This window comes from Myotis lucifugus, unplaced genomic scaffold (assembly GCF_000147115.1).
Source record: "Myotis lucifugus unplaced genomic scaffold, Myoluc2.0 scaffold_537, whole genome shotgun sequence".
NCBI lineage: Eukaryota > Metazoa > Chordata > Mammalia > Chiroptera > Vespertilionidae > Myotis > Myotis lucifugus.
Genome location: NW_005871585.1, coordinates 57,487 through 78,409, shown reverse-complemented (window position 1 = coordinate 78,409; position 20,923 = coordinate 57,487). Strand labels below are relative to the sequence as shown.

General features: G+C 45.2%; 1 protein-coding gene and 1 pseudogene across 2 annotated transcripts; both read right to left on the bottom strand.

Annotated features, from left to right (window-relative positions):
• Positions 1-547: 547 nt before the first annotated feature.
• LOC111823529 lies at positions 548-678 on the bottom strand (annotated as a pseudogene).
• Positions 679-5,892: 5,214 nt separating this feature from the next.
• DDO (D-aspartate oxidase) lies at positions 5,893-18,230 on the bottom strand. 2 transcript variants are annotated; one of them, XM_023745335.1, is made up of 6 exons: positions 18,102-18,230; positions 17,912-17,993; positions 16,051-16,226; positions 13,287-13,395; positions 9,444-9,620; positions 5,893-7,210 (listed from the first exon to the last, which is right to left on the bottom strand). In XM_023745335.1, exons 3-6 carry the CDS (start codon positions 16,220-16,222, stop codon positions 6,643-6,645), a joined length of 1,026 nt encoding a protein of 341 aa, XP_023601103.1. In that variant the 5' UTR covers positions 16,223-16,226; positions 17,912-17,993; positions 18,102-18,230; the 3' UTR covers positions 5,893-6,642. The 2 variants fall into 2 exon arrangements, with proteins under 2 accessions (XP_023601103.1, XP_006104091.1); XM_006104029.3 differs by having other exon boundaries at positions 17,912-18,108.
• Positions 18,231-20,923: the final 2,693 nt, after the last annotated feature.

Below are 20,923 nucleotides of genomic sequence, written 5' to 3'. Positions count from 1 at the left end.
GAACTGGAAAGTTTCAGATCACCCCCCCCCCCCCGCCAAAAAAGGTTATTTTTTCTGTAGTAATTTTAATAATAAGGATACTTTTTAAAGCTATAAGAATAAAATCTAAATATCATGGAACAAATTCAGTATTTAGTGACTTCTAGCTTTCCCTTTAAATCTTGTCCTTCTTTTTTCTATCACCAACAGGGGACATTTTGTATATCCTTATCTCCTTTACCATTATTATTTCCCATTGTTAGGATAAACAAAGTCAAAACTACCCAAGCAAAGCACTCTTGTTGCTCAGGCAACAGTTTTTTCTCATAGCAGAGCTAATTCCTGATTATATTATTAGTTTCTGGTCAAGATCTTGTTGTAACCAATGGTGTCCTTAGTAATGTAGATTATGTTCCTTAGTTAATAGAATTGAATTATGGCCAATTTACATGGCAAAGACTCATGCTGTAAGAGAAATGCCTGCATTAATTTCCTGTCCCTGGGTTCCACTGGGATATATTTTATCATAATTTTCCTTTCTCCTTGAGCACATTTATTTTTATTTTTTCAGGGGAGAGCACGAACACAGTCCCTCACATTTGGGGAAACCGCTGGGGTCAGCACATCCGGTCAGCAATGGATAAGTGCAATGGGAAAGCCACCTTCATGATCACGGTATCTCCCCTGCCAGGTCAGTATCTCCTTGAGCACATTTAAATAAATTCTCTCCTTTCCACCAAAAACCCTGGTCTAAGGCACCTTAAAAATAAGGGAATCCCTGTGATGGGAAAACATTTAAACTATTCACTGGGTCTGCAAACTGCTTCTGAAAGAACCTGATAGTCAATATTTTAGGCCTTGTGGGCCACACTGTCTCTCAGCTCCTCAACTCTGCTGCTGTAGCCTGAAAGCATTGAGATAATATGTAGACAAATGGTCATGGCTGTGTTCCAATAAAACTTTATTCACAAAAACAGGCAGAGGGCCAAATTTGGCCTGAGGGTTATGATTTGCTTTGCACTAAATTGTAAGTTCCATGTGGGCAAGGACATGTCTGGTTTAACACTTCATACCTGAAGACGGGTACCAAAAACACCAAGCCTGGTACTCAAAAAACTTTTTGTTGAATGACTGGGTGAGTAAATTATTAATGTGGCATCAATGAACAGATTATCCCAGCTAAAATTTGAAAAAAACTAGTAAGCCTCATTCAACAAGCTCTCTTTTTTGGCTTGCTGATTGATTTTCCTTAAAAACTACAAAAACCTATCTACATACTGCTAACATCTCAGTTTGCGTATACCACAGAGAATACATTCATGGCCTGCATTCTCAGGCAGTTGAGTTATCTTACCAGCAAGAAAGAATAAGCATGAAGAAAATTTTCTTAGAATCAAAGCCGGTATGTCCATTAACACCCCCCCCCTCCCCCAATCCAGGTCTGCACATTCCACTGGCATTAGTCTACTGGGACCACGCAGGAGTGTAAGGCTGCTGTCTGGTAAGGGAGCAGCTACCATGTCTCTTCCCTGCCTTTAAGGTCTCTGCAGCTTCCAGGTATGTTGTGCCTGGGATCTGGCTCCTAGTAGGAGAGGAACAAGATAGAAGATAAGAACATCAGTCCTGTGTCTGGAAACTACATTGGCCAGAAGATCTTCTGGCGAGCTTGATGCCTTGTCTCAGCTCAGCCCTTCCCTCACTGATCCCTGCATCCTGCTGTTCACCTAGCCCACCATAGCACTTTCCATATGTCTGGTCTCCCATGTTTTGCGTTACTTTTGCACCCACTCAAATGTGGGTTACAGTAACTTCCTTGAACAAAAATCCCATTTGGCTGTCTGGACCAGAGATCCTTAACCCTGACTGTGCATGGGAATCACCTGGAGAGCAAAACAAAACAAAAATCTGATACCTGGACCCATCCTGAGACCAACAGAATTAGCATCACTTGAGCAGGGATAGCAGTAATATTTTTAAAAAGCTCCCCACTCCCTTACCATGGTCATTTTAATGTGGATCCAGGATTGAGACACCCTGATTCTGATTTTTTTACATCAGAATCATCTGGGGAGCTTTTTTAACATATAGATTTCATGTATATGTATTATAGAATTGTATACCTGAAACCTACATAATTTATTAACCAATATCACCCCAATAAATTCCATAAAAATAAGTAAATAATATAGATTCCGGACCCAATAAATCAGAATCTCAGGGGATGGTGGGACCGGAACCGTCTGCTTTTCTCTGCCTCTTTCTTACCTGACTTCCTCTGTGTAAACCTGAACAACTTGGACTGTTAGCCCAAGTTTCCAGGTCTCCAGAGCCTACCAGTACTAGGAAACACAATCCTTTAGTACCAATTCTTAAGGATCAGACTGTCTCAACCCTATTTATAATTTGATACTTTTAGCAGAGTCTGCTCAGACCTTGGACTTTCCATTGTCAAAAGCCAATGGACTACATTCCTAGCTTCCCTTGAATCTCAGTGTAGGCCTGAGGCTGAATCCCATGCAGTGAGATATAAGCAAATGTGCTCCATGAGTCTTCTGGGAAGTTTCCTTGGGGGTGGATGTGGTGGTGTGCTGGCTGGAGCTCCCACCGCCATCCTGGAGCCATGAGCACAAGAGCCACATCCTGGAGATAGCTGAATGTGAACAGCCTGGGCCACTGATGAGGTCCTGACGACAGTCCTGGACTGCCTACGTCCAGAGAGAAATACATGCCAACTATTTGGGGTTTGAAACCGATGGTTTCCTATGATCCAATAAGCTGTGACCAGAGAGGCAGGACACAAGAGATACCAGGTAGCGAATTTCCAGGTCTGAGCAGATTTAGGAAAAGGGCCCTGAACAGAGTAGGCAAACTGTATGGTGTTTCGCCACAATCCCTGAGTTCCATTGCCAGACAGCTTGGGTCTGTATGGAAAAGAAATACTAGAATGCATGAAAAGATTTGGCGTGGGCTGATATCACAGAACATGCACCAGGGTAAAATGACAATTCAAGAGAAACGGGCTCTGGGCGGTGGAATTGTGGGTAATGTGGCTGCAGGCCAGGTCGGCAGGTGCTCTGAGCAGATGGGAGTCAGTTGTTCTGCTAATAATTGAAGAAACACTGGTTACATATTTTCTGGGATCTGGTTAACTCGTTTCCTTTTGCTGCTTAGGGCTATGATTTATAGGCGGCACAGCCACTTGGGATAAGAAAGCCCCCAGGCCTCGTGGCAAACTGCTGAGATTTTTCAAGAAGAAAGGGACCGCTTGAACATTTCAATCGGCTTTTCCTAAGTGAATGACACCCAGAGGAAACAGGTTTCCTATGTGTCTCCATCGTTCACAACCCCAAGAAGAAAGATGAGAGGAATCAAGAAAAAAAATGCTATGCTATGGGGAAAAGAAAAAATTGGGGGTGGCGGGGTGGGGGTAACATTACATTCATTTCAAATACCTGACATTCTTGAGAGTCCTGGACCAGGTTTCCCAGAACTACAACTCCCAGCGGACACAGGTCCCATCATCATTTTTTCCCCTCCTTTTCTATAAAGCTCTTAATGGGGTGAGAAAAAAATTGGTTTCAATAGCAACTGGTTTGAATGAATCTATTCAATAAAAGGAAGACTATAACATTTATAATTTTTAAAAATAGCCTTTCTTCTATCGTGTTCTACTGGGCCATGGCCTTTCTGTACAGCTTCTTTTCTTCCTAAGTGAATAAACCCTAAAAGTGTGTCCATAGCCTCTGCTGAAGAAGCTCCGTGCCTGCAACACCAGTGCCCTCACACCTGCCATGTTGTTCTAGGTCACAGGAGCAGCAGGTCTGAGCTCAGGCACAAATGCTAGACACTGTGTCAAACACGGGGATTTAAGAAGAAATCAGTTGTTCTCCATGTTCTGAAAAAAATAAGTTTTCAATGGTCTGTAATAGAAAACGGGGGTCGGGGGGGGACCAACAGCAAAATAGTCCATTCTCAGGCCTTAGCACAGATCACCAGAGACCTCAGGAAATCTTTGTGGAATAAAAAGAAAAGAAACGAAGAGAAAAGGAAAGGAAAGGAAAGGCCAGCCACATGAGAAAAGCAATGGCTATATTCAGGGCTTGCTTTAGCAAAGGAGTCAGCCACCATCACTTCAAGGCAGGCAGAGGAACTGGAAGCTTAATAGTGAAAAAAAGGAACTGCAGGTGTGCCCTGAGTGGAGGCTGCCACCCTGGGAAGCTGTAGATGGCCAACAAGAAGCAAGGCGTCCACTGTGATTGGTTAGGAGAGCACATTGAGCTTTCTCTGGTTGGTCCTACGTTAGAAATGGAACAAAAATTAGGGGACCTGTCAGTTATTCATCAAGTTCCTGGCCATTTGGGGCCAATTGTTTCAGAAATGATGGTGTAGCTTTCTGGATTATTACTAAAGATAGCAACCCGGCTTCCTGCAAATCTGACCTATAGCAGGCTGACTCCCGGGGCTGGCTATTATAAATAAGGTTTCCTGGACAGGCTGCTGTAAGCTGTGGGTCAGCGTTCTATTTTTACAAACGGCCATCGCCCGTTTGAAAATTGTCTCTCATCTTTCAGACAAAGACAGATAGCTGTCTACAGGCAGCGAGGTGATTCCCGGCGTTTCTAGAGACCCACTTTGGGAGACAGCTTGGCCACCTTGCCCAGAAGTACCTATGACATCCCTGCTTACGTGAGCACATCCCAGGACGATGCCCCTAGAAGGCGAGAAAGGAAGGGAAGGCAAGTGGTATTGAGCAAATACCGATATTACAGCCCAGCCCACCTCCAAAGATTCTAATTTAATAGAGTAGGGCTGGACATCAGTATTTTTCCTAAACTTCCTAGAGGATTCTAATGTGCAGCCCGGTTGGCAGCTAGGGACCGAAACCTTTGAGCAATACTGGAAGCACATTCTTAGCCACTAGTGAAAATGAAGCAGGGCTGCAGCCATGACCACTTTCTCAGGAAGCCTCCAATCTTTCAGTCTTGTGATGTTGGGCGTTAGAAATATAACATACAGAGTGAAACTGAACTCTGAGAGTAGCAAGTAGACCGTGTCATAGAGTGTGAGCCTGCCTACACGACATGAAAATGCAGCATTATTGAAACTGGGCCGTAAGCAACAAATTCAAAACACTTCAAACCATCATGAAAGTGACAGAAAGACTACCTGTTCTGAGCAGCATGCTTCATTTTTATTTCTAACCATTAAAAATGTATTCCCCCTTCTTTAAAATGCCATTTTATCATAACATTATTTCTCACAAATTTCATGTAATGAGAGTTTGTGCTCGTGTGTCTGTATGTATTTCATCTAAGTTTGTACATTTATCAAATACTTGACACAGAATTCAGAACAACAGGCATTTGGGGCATATATACTCCAAAGAATCACAGATTCGCTCAAATCACCTGGTATCCATTTTTTATTTCCAGTCATTTCTAAATTTCAGATTTGCCAATTTATCTGAATTTAATACAATACCACCCCCTGGTGGAAATCTATAGAAAAGAACCCACACTGGAATGTTTTCTCCACCCAGCCCCTGCCCCAACCCCTCTCCCATACATCTTCTTTCTCTCTCCCAGCAGAATTTTTTCTTCAAACAAAATCAGATGCAAAAGCTCAGTGAACAAAACAGCAAAAATAAAACTGTACTAGAGGCTTTTTCTTCCCCACATTCTCATTGCCAACCCCACATCTCCCTCAGAGTATTCAAAATAGAATTCATCTCTACACATACGCCATCTTCCCTCCAAATTAAAATCACCCCTGTTTCTCCCAAGCCTCCTTATCTCAACGAAGAGCATCTCCTTTGCCATTCACTCAAACCAAACCCTCCTGAGAATTCATAATACACATGAAGAGATTAAAGGCTCTGAGTAGGCCCGCGTCAAGAAACCAGTTAGATATATTTAATTCCCAAACTCATTTTATCATGAGACACAACCCCTCCTCCCCAGAACTTTTTTTTTGAAACTTGCAAAAAAACTCTGGTTATATTTCATTCAGAAGGATTGTTCCATCTTAATTAGCAAATTAGCTCTTTGGCTGCACATTCTATTCAATCTTCAAAAATGCTTGGGCACCGTCCACCATACAACAAGCCAGCTCTCAATTGCCCATGGTAATGCAAAGTACGGCCCTCAGGGAGTTGGCCCCAGACAGCTATGGAGTTGATGCCACTGTGTCTTCTACCAGGAATTCTTCTAGCAGGAGTCATGCTTTGTCTTTCATTAACTGTAATAAACTTGTATCGCGTGATCCCCGTGTAATTTTATTTATGAGGACTTTAATCTCATTCGACTACAACCAGGGAGCATCATGGGCAGCTCTGCAACTGGCAGTGAGCTCAGTGACTCCCATGCCTTGTCTCCTCCTATGGATTTATGAGCCAAATATGTCGAAATCCCTACAGCTTCCAGCATCCATGTAAATTAGCATAGATTCTTGGACACTAGATCTAAAAGAAATCTTTTTTATCAAAATCTTTATTTTTAATAGAAATAGAGCTTTATGTTCCAGGTGATTAGTAATAGATGTAAATCTAGTACCAGAATAGCACTAGATTAGATTAGTACTAGTTCCAAATCTGCTCACACACATTGTATCAGAAATTATGTTGGTCAGTAGTCTCCTGGGCCATTTGCTGTCATTTCATGTCACTTACATCTTTGACTTGGGAGCAGGGGCCCTGAGGGCTTGAACATACTCCTTTAGCAGCCTGGTGGCCTCCAGAGCCGTCCCCCAGTGCATGGAGAAGCCCCCGCTCCCGTGGCCATAGTGGTGGACCACAGGCAGCCTCCGGCCATCCCGGGCTAGGAGCTCTTTCTGCAGCCGAACACCTGCTCTGTAGGGCCTCAAGCCCACCGTCTCCTTTATGTCCCAGGCTCCGTGGAGGGAGGGCTCCAGAGCACAGCATCGGGAAAGAATATCTCTGCTAATTTCTGCATCTGGGGACAGATTCCAGTCTCCCTTTTGCCTACTTCCACCCAGGGTTACGTTGGATGCACCGGGGTAAATATATGTCAGTCCGCTCCCATCTCGGATAAAATGCTTCACCCAGGGAGCCTGGACTTTAAGTAGCTGGCCCCTCACGGGGAAAATCTCCAAGTCTCCAGCCAGCTGTCTGCTTCCCAGGCCCGAACAGTTGACCACGATGTCGAAGGACGGGTGAAGCTCCCACAGGTCTTCTATTCGCCGGGTGAGTATCATGCCGCCCCTTTCTTTTACCCTGGGGAGATGAAGAGACCAGGAGGTGAGCCTTGGCAACTTCCTGCTCAACCCTCTACGGGCAGTGATGGGCAGGAACATGGAAACAAACACCTCAAGAGCTTCTATGGCCCGAGCAGGCCGAATTCTAGCCACCAATTGCTTCATATTCTTGGAAACTGGGGATTCCAAAAGTGGAACCTAAATAAAAACCTATTTCAAAAGTTCAAAGCCAAGTAAATTATATACAGGGTGGGGCAAAAGTAGGTTTACAGTTGTTCATATGGAAAACAGTACAATACTTAATAAATAATAATACAAAGATAAACTCTGTTTCAAGTACTCACAGCTATAAATCCTGTACTTTGTCCTTATGTGGGGTTTTTTAAATTTTTTTTTATTGATTTCGGAGAAGAAGGGAGAGGGAGAGAGAGATAGAAACGATGACAGAAAATCATTGATGGCTGCCTCCTGCACACCCCCTACTGGCAATCAAGCCCACAACCTGGGCATGTGCCCTGACCAGAATGGAACCATGACGCTCAACCATTGAGTCACACTAGCCGGGCTGTCCTTTCTAAGTGCAGTAGAGTTTCTATATCATTCTAGATGCCAAATAAATACCAAATTAATCTGGGTATTTTAAATACCCAAGTATTTCTTCTTTATGTCATTTATTTAGCACATAAATTAACTGCCTGGGACATTTTTGTCTTGCATGTTCCTTTGTATTAGTCTCCCTAACTAGATGGTTGGAACATGGCTGACATGCTCCCCTATGTCTACCACAGGGATATTAGCAGGAGAGGGCTAATATTTAAACATTATGTTCTGTGTTCCAACCATCCCAATTAGAACTCAAAATTATTCTCCTAATTCAAAAAAATAAGAGGATTTACCAGCCTGGGCATTTGAACAAATTAATTAAACTCACTAAATTTGTTTTTTCAGCTATAACCTAGAGACAAGAGTGCTGAGCTCTCATGGTTTTTTATGACAATTATGTAGGAATTCAATAAATGTAAGTATCCTTCTTTTCCATTTCAAGGGTACCTTGCTGGTTGAGCTACTGATGAAAGTTCATCCTCCACCTGGAAACTTCTTAAATTAGCATAGAGCACAGGGTGTTGGGAAGCCCTGTCAGGCTCGCTGTGCTGAGTTCCTCCCAGCCCTCATGCCTCACAAGAAAACTTACAGAATGTGCCCAGGGACCAGTCATCCTTGTGCAGTTGTGACGTGACCATGTGGTGGTACTCAGTCGTTACCGTGTAGCCATGGCCAATGCATTAGGATGGCACAAAAATGTCAGAGGAAACTGCACCTGGAAGCTAGATGTTTTAGGTAATTAGGTACCTACATGGCCGCCTTTACCATCATATGAAGTAGTTATTCGGGAGGTTTCGAGTGACGTGGTTGGGGGTATAAGAAGCTTGGTGACTTTGTTCTTGGAGCTTCCTGCAACTGACTCACCCAGGGCAGGGAGGATACCATTGCCCCAACCACCCAGGAGGAAATGGCGGGGGGAGGGTTCAAGAGGCTGTGCTCACTACATCACCCTGAAATCCAAGTGTCCATTTTCATTAAGCCTAAAATCCAGGCTGTGGGAGAGAGGCAGGCTGTGGGAGAGAGGAATCCTGAAAACCAAGCCAAAATGCAAGTTGAAGGTATTTGGGGCTAACCTTGGTGAGGAAGGAATTACATAATTTAGATAAGCCCTCAGTTTTAGAGTTCTTATTTATAACAAAAGAAAAACAATGAAGCTATTTTCTTTATCACCAATGAGGAAAATATTCAAAAATAATTTATAGTAAGCATAGGATTCTCACATTCAAAGAACTAGAGTAAATCATCTACTAGTAATTTTATATAGCTGGGAGCATATTTTCCAAACTCCATTGTACAGGCCAGGAGACTAAGATACTATTTTAATAACTTGGTTTTACTGGTGTGTCGTGGCGGTGGTGGTGGTGGTGGTGGTGGTGGTGGTGGTGGTGAACCATATTGTGCATCAAGATGCACACTACAAGTAGAAGATGGGCGTGTCACTCGTCAAAAAGAATGGCGTGACTCACTCCTGTGGCTCAAGCACTGTCTTCAAATTGTTTTCAAAGCCCTAGCCATCTGTGACCAACGAGACACAATGCAAGAGCTCTGAGGGACCACAGAGAATTTTCAGTATATATTTTATGAATAGCTAAGAAGTTATTTATGGCTATGACCGATGAAGGAAGCAGCAAAGAGCCATGTAAACGGACCTTTTCTCCAACCATGGGAGGTAGGCCGAACCTTCGCATTTCAGCGTTGTAAAAGCCTGACCGAACACATGGTGGGGAAATTTCTTCAGCTCAGCCTCGGTCATCGTTCGAAACCCCAGAACCACGTCAGCCCAGAATGGCACTTGTTCAGTAGGAATGCTCTGAAATACCTGCCAACTGAAGCATATGAGGAGAATAAATTTCCTGGAATTTTGTGAAATAACACATCTCTTATGAACCCCATGTGACAATCTCTAAAGCAATGAAAAATCACACTTCCTGTACATGAGCAAAAGACCTATTCTTCCATTCTCTTGGGTTCAGATACCTTAGCAGCTAAATTTAAAATGTTCATGAGTGAGGGGAATAAGACATTTAAAAGGTAGTGTATCTTTTTTTAAAATTCTTTATTAGTTAAGGTATTACAAATGTGTCCTTATCCCCCCCATCCCCATCCTCCCCACCCCCCGTAGTGTATCTTTTAAAGATTGGATTTAATTCTCTTTTTTCCAAAAAGCTCTTACCTAGATTTTCTTATTTACTTATGACTATGCACATTAGAGGAAAGCTTTTTTCTGTTTTGCATAATGCTTGACATAAATTATAAGCAAACCATCAAAAGTTTAAAGGTTGGCCTCATTCCTGAACAAAATATCTAAATTGGAATGAGCAGTGGTGAGAGTCCAGGAGGCTGGGGTGCAAATTATGACTTAAGTTGTAGGTCATTCGTTTAGCTCTTGATAACAGAAGTTGTCCGGAGAAGTCCTGTTCCTGCGAAGTCATGGTTGGGGTGGATGAGGCTGGAATGATATTGATTGACAATAAGAAGCCTGTAATAATTCTACCAATAGCTGTGAGGCATATGTTGAATTTACAAGTGTTTTCATCAATAGGAATAAATGTTGTAAATCATGGCTGCTCTAAAATAGCCAGGAAAATCATTTGAGTGCTGTACATGGTTGCTAATGATGTGAGTAATTCATAACTAAGTAGTTTGCCTTGGGGCTCTGTAATGCGTGCTCATGCTGCAAGCTCTCTGGGCTACATTGCCCTCTTCCATATCTTCATCATCTGTAGGCCAAACACTCAGCAGGCTACATCTCCAGCCCACTTCTCTCTCATGAGTTCCAAAATCAGATCCACACCCATCGTGTTTCCTACTCCCCACTGAATGTCGACCTCGTATCTCATACAATAAACACACACACACACACACTTCCCCTACTCCTTTCCCCAATCTTATCCAACTCAGAAAATGGGATCCCATCCACACAGGTGCTAATGCCAGAAACCCAAAAATCACCCTTTACTCTCTCAACCCCTGCATGCCATCAACTATCAGGTCCCATCAAATCTCCTCATAAGCCCTGGCCTGGTGACTTAGTTGGTTGGAGTGTCATCCCATACACCAAAGACTGGGTTCAATTCCCAGTCAGGGCACATACCCAGGTTGGGGGTTAGCTCCTTGGTCAGGGTGCCTACAGGTGGCAACCAATGGATGTTTCTCTCTCACATCGTGTTTCTTTTTCTTTCTCTCTCTCTCTCCTTCCCTCTCTCAGGTGAGAATTAAAATAATAATAATAGCCCTAGCCACTTTGGCTCAGTGGATAGAGCATCGGCCTGAGAACTGAAAGGTCCCAGGTTGGATTCCAGTCGGGGGCACATGCCCGGGTTGTGGGCTCGATCCCCAGAGGGGGACTTGGACGAGGCAGCCAATCCATGATTCTTTCTCATCATGGATGTTTCTATCTCTCCCTCTTCCTTCCTCTCTGAAATCAATAAAAATATTTAAATAATAATAATAAATCTCCTCTTAAGCATTTCTTAATTCATCTACTCTCTATCCCCACTATCAACAGCTAATCTATCCCATCATCATCTCACGTTCCACAAATCTGTCTTCCACACTACAGACAGAAATTTTTGAAATGTAACTATGATCAGTTACTTCACTGTGTAAAATCCTTCCCATTACATTGTAATTTTTCAATCCCTCCAACACACCACAGTCACCCCAGACTCAGGTCTATGCATGTGCCCTTCCCTCTACCCAGAATACTGTCTCCCCTGTCCTCGACCCTGTCTGTGCCCCTTTCACCTCTACACATCACCGGACTAACTTACCCTCATCTGGATGGTCTGCACTAAAACATCACTTTCTTCCTGGTGGCTTCTCATAAAATCCCAGAGCAAGTTTATTCTCCAGATAACTGCTTTTGTAATTTGTGTCTCATTAGATTTAGGACATTATCCACATACCATAAGCTACATGAGGGCAGGACCATGTCTGTCCTTCTTTAAAAAATCACTTCATACATATTTATTGAGCATCTACTATATGCCAAGCAGTATGTATTAAATTGCTCATTTATATATCCCTAATACCTAGGATAGTGCCTGACACTGATGAATGCTGAAAACTTGTTTTGAAGGAATAAACAGATTAATAAAGTGATATACTTAAGCCAAAGATGCACAGAGCATTGTGCCTTGTCTTGGCTTGACTCATCCAAATCCTTTTTGGAAGCAAGTGGGATAAAAATCATTCATGTGAGGGGAAATGAAGAGCTCTCTTATGGAATAGCTTAACGTGCCTACTTTATAATAACCTCAATGGTGGCAGTCTTACTTTTGAAAGGTCATTTAAATTGTGGACACAGCTGTTTTTAAAAATTACGTAGAGCCAAAGTTTGTGAATTAGACGGGACCACATTGGTTTTGACAAAAATGAAGGGTGGTCATCTATTAATGAGAACCATTTGCCTACGTGGCTCATCAGCTGGTTTTGGAGACAGTTATAGAACTATCTTCGGAAGGTAGAGAAGTGAAAGTTGCTACTTTGGACAAAGACTTTGAGGAATTAGTGATGTCAACATATTTTGGTATTTGTGATGGTGAGGGAGGGCAAGAAAAGGAAAAGGGTAGAAACCTGCCTGATGCAGGTGTGTTCACCAGCAAAAAATGTCAGCAGACATTGTCCAAAGAGGAGAGAGGACAGGGTTTTTTGGTTTTTGTTTGCGGGGGAGGTTGTTTGTTTGTTTGTTTTGCTTTAGAAATAGCACAAAGGGTGCAGTGGATTTAAGAATTTAGCAAAAGGCAAACATCCCTCTGCTCTTTCAAAGGCTGTAGGGCATGACTGTATTATAACACAGATGACATATAGGTTATGTCATTAAGTTAAAAGTGATAGAATGGTTAGTGATCTCCACTTAAGACCATATAGAAAGATATTGCAATATTTTAAGTGCTGGTTTGTGTTAGAAATGTTACGTAGGATTTATTTTTAAACTCTTTTGTTTAATTGTGCGTCTCCTGAAATCAGACATGAAGAATCAATAGGAATGGGCTAACCATTTCAGAAATATTTTTTTCCTAAGTGGCACTTCACAAGGTAACTCTGGTGACCACAAAATTTACATTTTTGGAACGTAGCATTCTCCAGGGACACTGAGTATATAAGATGTCCCTATAGTTTGGGTCTCTGCACCCACTCGAGTGTCACACCTGTTTGCTTTCCATCAGCCCCATTATCCTCACATAACCCACCTCACTGCTTACCTGACATATTTTTGCGGCCATATTTGCAAATCACTGCATAACCTCCAAGGAAACTCAAAGCAGTATTTGTTGAGAAACTGTAATGGATGTTCATTACTAAAAAGTCTAACACCGTAACTTGCCTTTCTCGAGTTCTTTGGAGTAAAGCCTAAACTGTTCTTCTAAATCCTCCCACATCCAGGTCAGCATTCTGCACACAGCAGACACCCAACAATAATATATGTTGAACTCTGAAGTCTGTTTAGATCATTCTAAATTCTAAAATAACTTCAGCTCTCCTCTTACCCAGACACCAGGTGAACGGCAGCCTCCCCGGCTTCTGCAGAATTGGCAATTGCCGATAGGTGGTCAAAGGTCTCTCTGAACCACTGCTTTTGCTTGTGGATGGGTGTGTCTATAATCAGGGAGAAAAGCAAGTGGAACAGAAAGGGAAATTATAATGACTATGCTTCAGATGAGCTCCTTCTAGACCAGGGGTGGGCAAACTTTTTGACTCGAGGGCCACAATGGGTTCTTAAACTGGACCGGAGGGCCGGAACAAAAGCATGGATGGAGTGTTTGTGTGAACTAATATAAATTCAAAGTAAACATCATTACATAAAAGGGTACGGTCTTTTTTTTTTTTTAGTTTTATTCATTTCAAACCAGCCGGATCCGGCCCGCGGGCCGTAGTTTGCCCACGGCTGTTCTAGACGCTGGGGAAAAGAATAAAGAGGCGAAGAGGAACGTTTAGATCAAGTACCACACTGTGGAGGATTTATCAGCAACCAGAGTTCTGAATGTTGACACATGCTGTCAGCATCTGTTTGTATAATGACAATCAACAAAGGGGGAACCAGCCAATGAGGGGGGATCTGATCGGTGAGCCAGCTGGCAGGTGGTCTTGGGCAGAGGTCCTTGAAGGGTCTATAACCAACCTGAGTGGAAGTCAGTTCATGGTGAGGCATCCAGCTGGCCATACAGTTAAAACAAGAGGAGAAAGAATCCAGGGCCACTTTCCTGGGGACTGAAAACATGGTGGGTGACAAAGGGAGACCTGTGAGGCCCAGCTCAGCCAGGACAGAGAAGGGAATGCACATCAACGGGAAGCTGGAGAGCTCACCCCCTGCCACAAGGAAACAAGCCCTGAATGATGAAGGTGAGCTCCTCAGGAAGGGCTCCCTGCAGCCCCAGCCAGGCTGCCATGACCTCCATCCGCTCCACCCCATGAATCACGGCCCGCTTAGAGCAGCATGCCACAGGCAGCAGGGGCGTGCAGGACCGCACCAGCACCGCCTCTGTCAGAGTCCTGCGGACCAGTGCTCCCTATTCCCCAGGCATCCCTGCCAGAGCCCAGGAGATGGGGCCTGGACACAGCTTCTAGAAGGGTGGCAGGCCTGTCAGGGAGGAAATAAGGGTCAGGGTGCAGCCCCCAAATAAGAGTGTCCAAAGCAGGCACAGGTAGATCTAACTGTGGGTAAAGTATTTGGCCCTCTGGTTCCTGTGGAAGGTTCGTCAGAGAGAGACCAGGGCCAGGCCAGGGAACAGTCATTCTGAGGGGCTGCAGTGGGGGCAGCACAGAGGAGAGGAGGGAACTGAGGCACAAAGGATGCTGGTCAGCTCTGTTTGGAGAGATGTCCCTGTGGGTCACAGTAGAGTGAACATGCCCCTGGAGTCACCCTGCTCCCCAGACAAACCCCCAGGTCAATGAGAGCGTTTCAATAGCAGGGTTTCAAAACTTGTTAGGAGAGACAATGTGCTGTCTTTAAGCATGTGCCCATTGTGTACTCGATACTGTATTCCAAGACTGTGGACTGTGCCACCGGGGTAGAGATCAGGAAGAAATAAACAATAAACTCCAAAGAAAACTAGATTAGACCCCTAAGGATTATACCCCAACAATCTAGGCCAGTGTATGGGGCTGTATTGAAATGCATTCCCTGTTCCCACCCAAAACCTGAAAAACAAAATAGTGGCTGAGATCCACATGAAATCATCCCAAAAGAACTGCTCTACTCAGTTCAACAGCGAGTAGAGCAAGCCTGGTGACCTAATTCATGTTCTCGTGCTGGTAAAAAGAAACGGTAGCCCGAGTGGCGGTAATAACAACAGCAACTAAGTATATAGCACTTGCTGTGTCCCAGGCACTGTTCTAAGTGCTTTACATATATTAATCCATTGAATTTTCACACGACCCTATAAGACCAGTATGGTCCTCATATGGTGTTGATACTCATGAGCACAGAAGGTATTTACCACTGGGCCTGGTCGGAGCACATGTGGAAGGCAACCAATCGATGAGTCACTCTCATGTCAATGTTTCTCTCTATGTGTCTCTCTCACATTGATGTTTCTCTCTGTGTGTCTCTCCCCCTCCCTTCCACTCTCTCTAAAAAAAAAAAAATCCTCAGGTGAGGATTAACAAGCAAAAACAAACTCAAACCCAATGCATCTTTCAGCCTGAACACATACTGACTGGTTGTTCTATTCTGGCTTAGAGATAAGGATCTTGGTCCCTTACACACAGGTAGTTTCTGACTTGATGGTCATTACTGGAATCAATGGAAAGACTTAGAGTTGCCAATTGTGGCAGTTATTAGTGCTGTTCACCAAATACTTCTGCCTGTCCATCTTCTGGGAGCCTTACAGAATCGCACTTCCTGGCCTCCTCTGAGGGGTGAGAGCATGTGAGTGGTGCTGGCCAATGAGCTGTCATCACAAGTGATAAAAGTCACTGGCCAGAGCCTTTCATTGCAGAGGTGAGACCCCTCCCCACCAGAGCTCTCTCCCCCACACACACAGATACTGATGACATTCAAGCAGCAGCTGCTCCATCAGCTTAGGTCCCTGCTGATCCCTTGATGATGCTCAACAAACATATACCGTGAGCAAGAAGTAAACCCTTGCTTCTTAAACTGCTACAGTTTGGAGGTTGTTCCTATCTTACAGCATAACTGAGCTCTTGCTAACAGATGAACCAATAAGATGTTAAAAGCTCACATGACACTCCATGCGTCATCATTCTACCTGACATCCCCATGTCGAACAGAGGAGGGAAGATCCCTCTCACCTGGATAAACGTGGGGAATAAGGATCCCAGCTGCCACATCACTCGTTGTCTCAGGAGTGAACTTGTCTGAAATGACTGTGATGGAGCATCCTGGGACCAATTCGGAAATGCACAGAGCGGTGGAGAGCCCCATCACACCTGCCCCCACCACGGCAACCCGGACTGGATCCATGGGCCTGCGGGGAAAGAAGGTGTGTGAGCTCTAAATCTCATTTGGAGGGTTTTTCCATCCAGTACAAAGTTTGGCCCGAGGTCCAAAGCCTCTCACAATAAGACCTTTCCTGTTGGCATTTCTCGTGGGATAAGGAGAGCTCCCTGTAAGTTCTCTTCCCATTAAGTATCGGGGGATGGGCAGCGAGGTCTGGATGGAATTCTAGACATGAGCGCAAAACCAGCCTGGAGTTGCCCTGGGAACATACGACAGTTTTGTGGGTTTGCCTTTGAGGGGATATTTCTACTCATTCGGCCCCCCTTACTAAACTACTTTCCCTCTGGGTAAAACCTAGGAAAGGTGAGTGGAGTAAGCAAGGCAGACACAGCAGCAAATATAACAACATTTGACAGAAAGTCTGAATGACTGAACTCAGCATCTCCTCTCTCCTCGCCTCCTTCCCTACCTCTGTCACTGCTTTCCCAAGCTCCACACTCCCACACTCACCCTCACCCTATGCCTGAAACCCCGCCCTCTGAAAGCAGGCTTTTCTGTAAGCTGGGGAGCAACCCATGGCCTCCTAGCCTGGACGCCCTCATCTATAAACCAAGCCATATGAATTCCTTATTAACTCCTCTGGGTGGTAAATGAGAGAGACCCACAGAGTGTGTCTCATAAAGAGGGCTCTTTCTGAGAGTCCGTATGGAAATGCAGAAGCCTGGGCTGGGCAGGCGCCTGAGATCAGCACCCAGTGTAAGAACCAGAGGGTTAATGAGGGCTCAACACACTCCCACCCCCTCGCCACTGAGCCCTGCTCCACTGTCAGCTAACCTGTCATGCCTTCCCTGCTTGTATGTCCAGCTCTGGTTTTGCTCTCTAACTGTCTCTATAGGTCTCAGGCTCAAACTCCAGAGAGAGAAAATACAATTTGTCTAGTTGATCATTGCCATCCCTATCAATGTTTAGCAGCAGGCCAGCTCATTGGGCTAAACCAACCTGTACCTCTGCCCTTGGCACAGTGGCCCTTCTCTGTCTAATCAGCAGTAGCCAGGGCATCGGGTCGTGTGATATAAACCATGGCCACCTGTAGGCACGTCACCTTCCTCAGGAGGAGGCGGGGCAGTTCCCTCTGCTGTGAGCAGGACAAACTGGGTGGGGCTCAGCTGTCAGTGGTCTGTTCCGCCTCGGACGCTGTCTGATACTGTCAAGTCCTCCAGTGAAGTTCTCTGTGTGTTATTTCTATTTCTCAAGCTACATATGCATTTCCTCGGCCATTAGTTCATCTGATTGTTCCACAACGGGCTGGCTAACTAAGAAAGAGCAGGATTGCCAGGGCAGAGGGCAGAGCAGGGGAGGGTCCGGGCAAGGGGGCAGCCAAGCAGAGGGGGCAAGCTTGAGGAGTGTGGCCCTGCACACGTGCCCCAGAGGTAGAAGGCAGCCACCTATTCCCTTACTGCCTTTCCTGCTTCACTATGTCCTCCCTGCCCAGCAACTTTCCCAAAACAGTTCTAATCAATTGAGAAGGAAAGTAATCCGTGGCTAAGAATAACCAGCTGCCAGGGAGCAGAAACGTGAGCCAGCAAGGTGGGTACAGCCTGGCCCCGCGACCTGTGAATCAGGTCACCTGATCCCTTTAAGACACACACCCACGCTCCCTGAGTGTGTACAGCGTGAGCCCGGAGGGAGCCGTGAGCAGGAGGATCCCAGTACCTGTCTCTGCAAAGGCAGCCTGGAATCCACAGGAGGCTCTGGCACCAGCACTTGTTTTCCCAGTGAGTGGTTGGTCCAGTGCCTGAGAGACAAGGGAAAACAAAACTGCTTCCCATTGGGGACAGGCCTGAGGACGTTGCCTCTAACCTGACTCTCCATTGGCCCACACGCCTGTGTCTCTGTCACTTACTTCCCCGGAGAAAGGAGCCATGGACCTCCTCTTGTAAACTGTGAGGCTGGGGCTCCGCCAACCCTGGAAGTGGGCCTACTCAGCAGCTCTTCTTTCTCTCGTTTACAAACCACCTCACCACCAGCCTGGGATTTTGGCAGCTGATTCGTGGGCGTGGTAAGTAACGGCCAAAGCTGTCCGGCTCCCAGCCAGTTCCGGCCAGAAGCAAACCCCGGTCTCCTCATGTGGCTGCCATCTCCCGGGTTCCTGGCTCTGCTGCATCCGCTGGGTCTGAGGGAGAGGGCGGGGAGGGCAGTGTGGAATGGGAGGGGTGGGCTGTAAGGACAGAATAATGTTGTTGATCCTGAGATGATGCCCTGATTGCAGTTGGAAAAATGATTTAGGGAAAAACCTAGGATAAAAACTAAATAATCCTTTAGTCCACATATTCAAATATTTGTTGAGTGTCCACTGTGTGGCAGACTATAAAATTATAGTCAACAAGTCTGTTTACAGGAAAGCAGTTTGATGCATCAAAGTAATGATAATAATGTTGTAACTAATGCATATTTAGCTTTAACCATGCATGACACCATTAACACAAACACCCTATGAGATAGGTACTGTTATCCCCAATCCACAGATGAGCAAATCGAGGCTCCAAGAGAATAAGGAAGGGCCCAAGGTCTCTTAAATGGGAAAGCCCAGTCTGAATGTGAGATTCCCAGGCTCAAGGTCTTCACCAAAGCACATACGGAGGGGCCATAGAAGATCCGTTTTACCCTGAGCGAGTCTCTCACTTATGAGATGAACTAAGAAAACTGGAAATGAACTAAGATTTCTCTTACAAGTTGCTGTGAGCACCTGCTGAGTTGAGGCATGTAAAATTCTTTGTAAGGTGGTATATATATTTCATTGAGCACCTACTATAAAACCAACCAACGAACATTTACAGAGCACCCTGTCCAAGGCATGTTGCAAGGACTATGAGAGACTCAAGGGTCCCTAAAATGTTGTTTTCTCCCTCAAGAGAGGAAACGAGGCAGAATAAGACAGTCCTCTACCAAGTGGAACTGTCACTGTGGGCACTGTGATTGCTCAGGAGAGAGGGAGCGTGGTGGACCCAAGTGGCCAGTCCAGGAGGGACAAAGAAGAAGAGGATGGTAGGAGCAAAGTCGCAGAGGCAGGAAGTTGAGAGAGAGCTGAGGAAACCGTGGGTGGCTCCATGGGGAGGTTTGTGTGAGTGGAGTGAGAAAGGGCCATACGTCTGGCTAGGATGGAGGACTGTATCCAAAAAGTAATGGGAACGACGGAAAATATCTGAGAGGGCTCCTTCTTCTCCCGGCTCAGGTCTGGACTCTACTTGCCTCTGAAAGGAAGACAAGAAGAAAACATTCAGTAATGAAACCAAGAAAGAAAGCTGTGCACACATACAGCTAATAGGTCGTTCATTTGCTGCTGCACAGAACTATCGCAATGTGACCTAAATGAGGGGTCATTCAGAAAAACAGCAGATTCGGGCGCACTGAAGGCGAGAGTTAAAAGGGGACTCAACGGCCATCCAGTGGGACCTCATGTTATCATGTTATAGCGTGTGGCTGAGGTCCAAAGAGTTGAAGTGATCTCCGGGAGACGGTAGGCGAGCACAGCGTCACACTCCACCACAGCAATCTTTCAGACACGTTTACCTTGAGCTCTGGAGGTACCCAGAACCTCACCTGTGCAGTGGACAGGGAACTCCCTGCACACCCAGCCCCTCCTGCTGTTCTGCACGGCTGTCAGGGGCTTGGGATGTGTCGGCCCTGCTGGTGTGTTAGTCTGCCAGTAAATAAAGGGCCGCAATCCAATGGGACTTGAACTCTTCAGGAGGCTGCTGAGGAAGCAAAGTCTCGCAGGGCCAGGGTTTCGCTGTGTGTGGCTCCAGGGAAGGAGGGGAGGAGGGCACTCACGTCTCTGAGGCTTATGGAGAAAAGTCTTTAAATTTGGGAAAGTAAAATGCCCGGCTACAATACTCACTCCTGGCTCCTGGCAGATGTGTGTCCCTTAACTGGACCAAACACAAAAACACTTGACTACACATTGAAGCCCTCTTTGCTCAGAGTGCTGGAAAGCAAGATATCTTTTCTTTTCTAGCTATCGTTTTAATGGAATTTAAAGAACAAAATAAACAAATAAAACAGAAAAGACTCACAGCCCTAGCCAGTTTGGCTCCGTGGATAGAGCATCGGACTGTGGACCAAAGGTCCCGTGTTCGATTCAGGTCAAGAGCACGCACCTCGGTGGCAGGCTTCTCCGTGGCCCAGGCCCTGGTCGGGACGCTTGCAGGAGGCAACCAATCAATGTGGTTCTCTCACATCGATATTTCTGTCTATCCCTGTCTCTTCCATTCTCTCTAAAAAACCAATGGGAAAATATTCTCTGGTGAGGATTAAGAAAAAAAAAAGAAAGACTCACAGGCATAGAGAACAAACAGGGTTGCCAGATTGGAGGAGGGTTGGGGGGCTGGATGAAAAAGGTGAAGGGATTAAGACGTACAAATTGATAGTTACAATATAGTCATGGGGTGTAAAGTACAGCATAGGGAATATCGTCAATAATATTGTAGCCGAAATGGGTTTGGCTCAGTGGATAGAGCGTTGGCCTGCAGACTGAAAGGTCCCAGGTTCGATTCCGGTCAAGGGCATGTACCTGGGTTGCGGGCACATCCCCAGTAGGAGATGTGCAGGAGGCGGCTGATCGATGTTTCTCTCTCATCGATGTTTCTAACTCTCTATCTCTCTTCCTTCCTCTCTGTAAAAAAAATCAATAAAATATATTTTTTTAAAATAATAATAATATTGTAA

Coding starts and splice junctions, on each gene's coding strand:
- DDO (XM_006104029.3), bottom strand. CDS start 18,027: ATGGGAAGCAGTTTTGTTTTCCCTTGTCTCTCAGGCACTGGACCAACC. Junction 16,227..17,911: donor GGCTGCCTTTGCAGAGACAG/GTACTGGGATCC, acceptor CTTTCCCCGCAG/GCCCATGGATCCAGTCCGGG. Junction 7,211..9,443: donor CTCCCATGGTTGGAGAAAAG/GTCCGTTTACAT, acceptor TCATCTCCCCAG/GGTAAAAGAAAGGGGCGGCA.